This window comes from Cyclospora cayetanensis, unplaced genomic scaffold (assembly GCF_002999335.1).
Source record: "Cyclospora cayetanensis isolate NF1_C8 unplaced genomic scaffold, CcayRef3 CcayRef3_contig_397, whole genome shotgun sequence".
Lineage (NCBI taxonomy): Eukaryota > Apicomplexa > Conoidasida > Eucoccidiorida > Eimeriidae > Cyclospora > Cyclospora cayetanensis.
This window is the reverse complement of record NW_020312366.1, coordinates 3,884-8,743: the sequence shown is the minus strand read 5'-3', so window position 1 is coordinate 8,743 and position 4,860 is coordinate 3,884. Positions and strand designations below refer to the sequence as shown.

The 4,860-nt window shown below is 47.1% G+C and overlaps 1 protein-coding gene across 1 annotated transcript; it reads right to left on the bottom strand.

The window, feature by feature from the left end:
• Positions 1-1,159: 1,159 nt before the first annotated feature.
• On the bottom strand, positions 1,160-4,370 carry LOC34623593 (alkyldihydroxyacetonephosphate synthase, peroxisomal). Its single transcript, XM_026334265.1, has 10 exons — positions 4,192-4,370; positions 3,863-4,019; positions 3,575-3,715; positions 3,123-3,432; positions 2,808-3,007; positions 2,552-2,705; positions 2,196-2,436; positions 1,748-1,982; positions 1,402-1,525; positions 1,160-1,233 (listed from the first exon to the last, which is right to left on the bottom strand). Exons 1-10 carry the CDS (start codon positions 4,272-4,274, stop codon positions 1,160-1,162), a joined length of 1,719 nt encoding a protein of 572 aa, XP_026190050.1. The 5' UTR covers positions 4,275-4,370.
• Between the last annotated feature and the right edge of the window lie 490 nt (positions 4,371-4,860).

Below are 4,860 nucleotides of genomic sequence, written 5' to 3'. Positions count from 1 at the left end.
GGTTGGTTGAAGGGCTTAAGCATGCACCTGCGGACCCCGTAGCTGTCCCCCTCCGTTAATGTGAGGAACACGAGAAGCGCAAGAAAAGTGAGAAAGAATTTGTTATCAATGTTTAGTAGCTGTGTATCAAGCTTGTATTTTGTCTGGAGTTGAGTGTCTCCCTATGGAGACCGTGCGTATAAAGCGTTACATGCGGCGCCCGGGGGGGGGTGGACTCGAGCCATTTTCAACTTCTTAATGATCTCTGAAGTCTAGGTCCCCCTAGTTGTGGTTCATATGCTAAAGTTTACGCGTACCTCTCTTGGTCTTACACAAATAATCTTTTAACAATAACCTATTCCCTCGAAAAGGCGCTTGGGGTCAGGTTTTCAACTTGGCATAAGCTACTTTGAGAGCTTGCTCGCGTGCTTGCACCTACCAAGAACCTCCCGCTGGTGCTATTGAGCTATTGAGGGGATGGGTACCTCTCCTGAGACGGGCAACTGGGCGGCATCGCCGTCCTTCGGTCCTCGGGGTTGGCAGTTGGTAGTAACTTCTTTTCCATGCAGGTTCTATGTGGAGTGGTCGGAGTATCCCTGATACGCTTTAAACAATTTTCATGGTTTGTTTCCCATGTGCTCCGTATCGCCATTCGATTTTCTAGCATTTTGCGCAGACTCGTAAATCCATAATATGGGAACTTCTTTGCCATAGTAGCAGTATGCGCTCAGTGCATTAGCATGTTGCGCCCTCAGCGAATCTGATAAGTGACAAATAGGAGCTTGTTTGGACGGCCAAAACATTTTTGTTCCTTTGATAAAATAGTGCAACCTTCAGAAATAGCTAAGCTAACTGGGGAGTACACCTTTCTGGTTGTGCGTTGCCCCTACGCTGATGATCCGACAAGAAACCACAATTGTAACATCGGGGTCTGTAGTCAAAAGTAAGTCGCAGTGTCTGCATTCACGTGACAAACTGGTGCCCTGGAACAATGCCTGAGCTCTGCCCCACTTCCAAATAGAAAAGCATTATGAGGGCATATCAAAGCTAATCATCGTGAGTACGCAATTCAGTCAAAAAAGCATCTATTAAGAAGCTCTAGGGATAGATCCTAAGAGACTACATTACGACAACCCGCTTTATCGCAAGAACAATCCGGCATTTGTCCCAATACTTGATTTCATATTAAGTTCCCGTTACCGAATATATTTTGGGGGTCCATGGCGTTTTTTGTAGCTCGTAGCACTTGAATGCCTGTGAACGTTTCCAGCAAAATACAATTACAAAATAACCAGGTAGCACAACGTGTGTGTCGTAATAATGCAAGACGTAGCAAGGGGCTATTTATTGAATATACATACGTGTGTAATTTTTAGCACGAGAGTGCACAGAACAGCCAGTTGACAAGGAGCCATTATGTACCAGTTTCTCCAATGGCCTTCGCCATGAATTCCTTCCTGAGTTTCCCAACTCCATGATGATGTGATATGGCTCCGCCGCAGTCCATTATGACTTGTCGTGCATTATGCTCCACTGTGCTATATACCTGTTGGTAGGAACGCATCAATAGCGCGAGAAGTTCCAGAAATATCATCAAAACTATCTTAAACGTAACAATCCGCCAGGACGATGGAATGCGGTATGTGTAAACATCAGAGCTTTGCAATTGAAAGCAAGCACATCGGTGAGCGTTCATTTTGATTATCAGCAGTACACTGTGTCCTGAATTAGGATATCTCAATTGCTAAACTACGAACATGCATTTTACCTCTACTGGATCATCCAGACCTGCCCAATTAAATCCGAAGTAAAAATACAGGACGGCGCCTCCATCGTAGACTTGTGTAACCCGCACCATTACAATAGGCGGATACTTGATTCCAAGTTGAGTGCAGTCCCAGGCGATTTTTTCTTTTACGCGCTCATAGCAAATCAACACCACTGGCCAGGGCATAGATGCCTCAAAAGATTCAAAAATCCAGTGATGCTCCATTATGAAATCTCTATTATATCGCACAGAATAGCATTTCTGTTTGTTTCCGTAGGTAGCAGTGGTCGGGCAATGCCAGGTATCACAATTTAATGCGGAGTCCCCATAAACACAAGCACTTTCGTGCACTGGCAATGAGCTACAGTACTATGCATGACTGCAAAGCGCGCATCAACAGCTTTCGACGGAGTGGCCTAGCTAGGGATTGGTGGGTAGTGCATCTCGCCTGAGGTAAGCAATCATGAAAGTCATCTGGTAGCCTCGCTCGCCGTTACTGCTGCCAGCCGGCAACGCCCCATACATCTTTGCAGTTTTGTAGATATTTCGCTTCTGAGTTGCCACTTCGTCCACTGTGCCTTCGAACAGAAGAGTACACGCACAAAGATCGTCTTCCCTCCAACCTTTTATCCTGTGTAAGTAAAACTTTTTAATTTTCTCCATCAGCAGTTCTTTCATTGGAGGTCCTCCTGAACCAGAGAATCCACAGAAATATGCGCAGTTGCTCATTATGAAGAGTCGAATAAACATTTGGACAGGCATTCAAAAAAGTCCGTGGTACAAGTAATTCAATGAACCCCATACCTGGTGGCGAAATTCTAAAGAGGGAGCCACACTGAGTTTGCGTTTTATCCATGAGGCGCATACTGGCTGGCTGCATCTTCTTCAGTGCAACATGCCGTAGGAAACGCACACCGGCATCAAATGTCGCGAAGGCCAGGCAACCGTACGCCTTGCACTGAGCCAAAAGCAGCCAAGCGAATGATTTATTAGCAAATCCACTTTGTGAGGAACATAGCCTGCATTAAGTGAGAGGCTGTAGAATGCGAATTTCGCCCACCTCAGGGACGATTTTCACTCTCAACAAAACTTGGGTAACGATGCCCAGAGTGCCTTCGCTACCGAGGATCAAGTGTTGAAGAGATGGGCCAGAAGAAACCCGGGGAGCAGCTGTCCGTTGATTGAGAGTGCCTTTTGGAGTTACTACGACCATGTCTACCACCATGTCCTCGATGTTACCATATGCATTCTTCTTCATACCTTCGCGAACACGATAAGTGCGTGCTGCTAACCGAATTCACTGGTGCGAATGCATGCGGGGCAAGTACACAAACACCAGCATTATGATGCTCTTTATTTCTTTGCCAAGGCGTACCTGAAGCTCGAGTGGCTACCCAACCACCAACCGTGCTGAACTCAAAGCTGTCTGGTTCGTGACCTAGAGTAACTCCGCACCGGCGCAACCTCTCCTCCAGTGTAGCACCCACTGCTCCTGCTTCCACCCATACAAGCAACGCGTCTCGGTCGAGGCGCAGAATCTTCTGCATGAAGCCAAGAGACACAGTGGCCACCATGCGCGTTTCTCCCTCTGGTACTGTCACCCCCATAGTAACCGACGTCCCGCCTCCATACGGAATCAGGCACACATCATGCTTTGCTGCACAGGCCACAATAGCCTCAACGTCCTGCATTATAAACAAAATACAAAAACCGTGAAATCACTCATTGAGTGCGCGCGTTCCAAACTGCAGTACTAGCTGTTCAGCAAAGTGAATGGACTGAAATGCGCATTCTCTCAACATCATGCAACAGCAGGACAGGCCGTACTTTGTGTTCCTTCGGGTAAAGCACTACGTCTGGAAGTCGGCGTATGAATCCGAAACGTAGCTCAAAAATTTCATGACAGGTGTGGCCATGACCGTGAAACAGGCGCTCCTTTGGACATCCGGCGACCTCCACCTCAGGGGCCTATGCAAATGCCAATATGCCACATTGAAAGTATTCATCTTTGGTGCCCACTGCGGCTGGACCGCGGTAGGGAAAATCCTAGTCAGAGTAATGAGATGCATTGTCTTTGAAGGCAGAGAATGCGACTTTCTGGCTTTGACAAGGTACCATTTGACTCAGTTCTTCAATGAAAGCGGGGTTGAAGTTTCGCAGAGGAGGAATCGGTATTGTAGTCTGCGCGGGTGACGTGAAGGTGAATTTAATACCCTTGATTGACTCAACGAATTCGTGCCAGTGTCTCATGTCTACTCCACAGAGTGTATACCTTCGCAGCGGAAAGCAAAAACCGCAACAACATGCAAGCCTTTGAGGCAGCGAAGCTGGCAACCGCTCTGCTTACGAGAGGCCCATTCAAATGAAGGCTTCAATAAGCAATGCTCCTCTCTGTAGCCGCTACAGCTGGTATGTGTTTGGGTGGTATATTTACAATAACATACCTTGATCCCTGGAGGCGAATTGTTGAGGAACTTGACATTGCGACGTAGGTGTCGCAGTAACCCCACCCATTCCACTTGCACATTTGAACGCGATTCCTTCCGAAGAGCCTAAAATCCAAAATGGAATGCCCGGAAAGCTTAGAATCAGCGAAAAGGTGGAGAGCGAGGCGCAAGGCATTTGGTGACTCTGAAAAAGCTGCCATTTTCCACTCTTGTTGCCATCGTTCTTGTGCCTGTTGAGATACAACTGGTTGCCTGCGGCTCCAAGCCATCTCCCGGGTAGTGCCCTCCGAGTCGTCACTCACGTGCGATTGAGAGGACACAGTGGTTTTCATGGTGTTAAGGAGATGGACACAAGGCAACAGTGCGCAGCAAATCAACGATCCCACAGATTTACTAGGCACCCAGGAAAGCCACGGGAGTCAAAGTCAAAGATGGAAAGGTGTCCTTCTTTATGTGAATCAATAAATCAAATCGAAGCATGAGCCAATGTTGCTGTAGAAATTTCAAGTTGATTCAGGGGTGGCATACGTACACGTCACGCCAAAAGAAGCCACTAGACATCCGTCCAATGCCTCGTTACAAACTGCATTCACTCCAAGGGGATTCTTAAAGAAAAAAAAATGAACGCTTAAAGGACTGGCAATTACTGAGTGTAATTCTTCAACA

Excerpts from the sequence above, each read along its gene's own strand:
- LOC34623593 (XM_026334265.1), bottom strand. The coding sequence starts at position 4,274 with ATGTGCAAGTGGAATGGGTGGGGTTACTGCGACACCTACGTCGCAATG. Across the intron at positions 3,716-3,862 it reads TTGAAGAACTGAGTCAAATG|GCCCCTGAGGTGGAGGTCGC; the intron begins GTACCTTGTCAA and ends GCATTTGCATAG. Across the intron at positions 2,706-2,807 it reads GAGTGAAAATCGTCCCTGAG|TGCAAGGCGTACGGTTGCCT; the intron begins GTGGGCGAAATT and ends CTTTTGGCTCAG.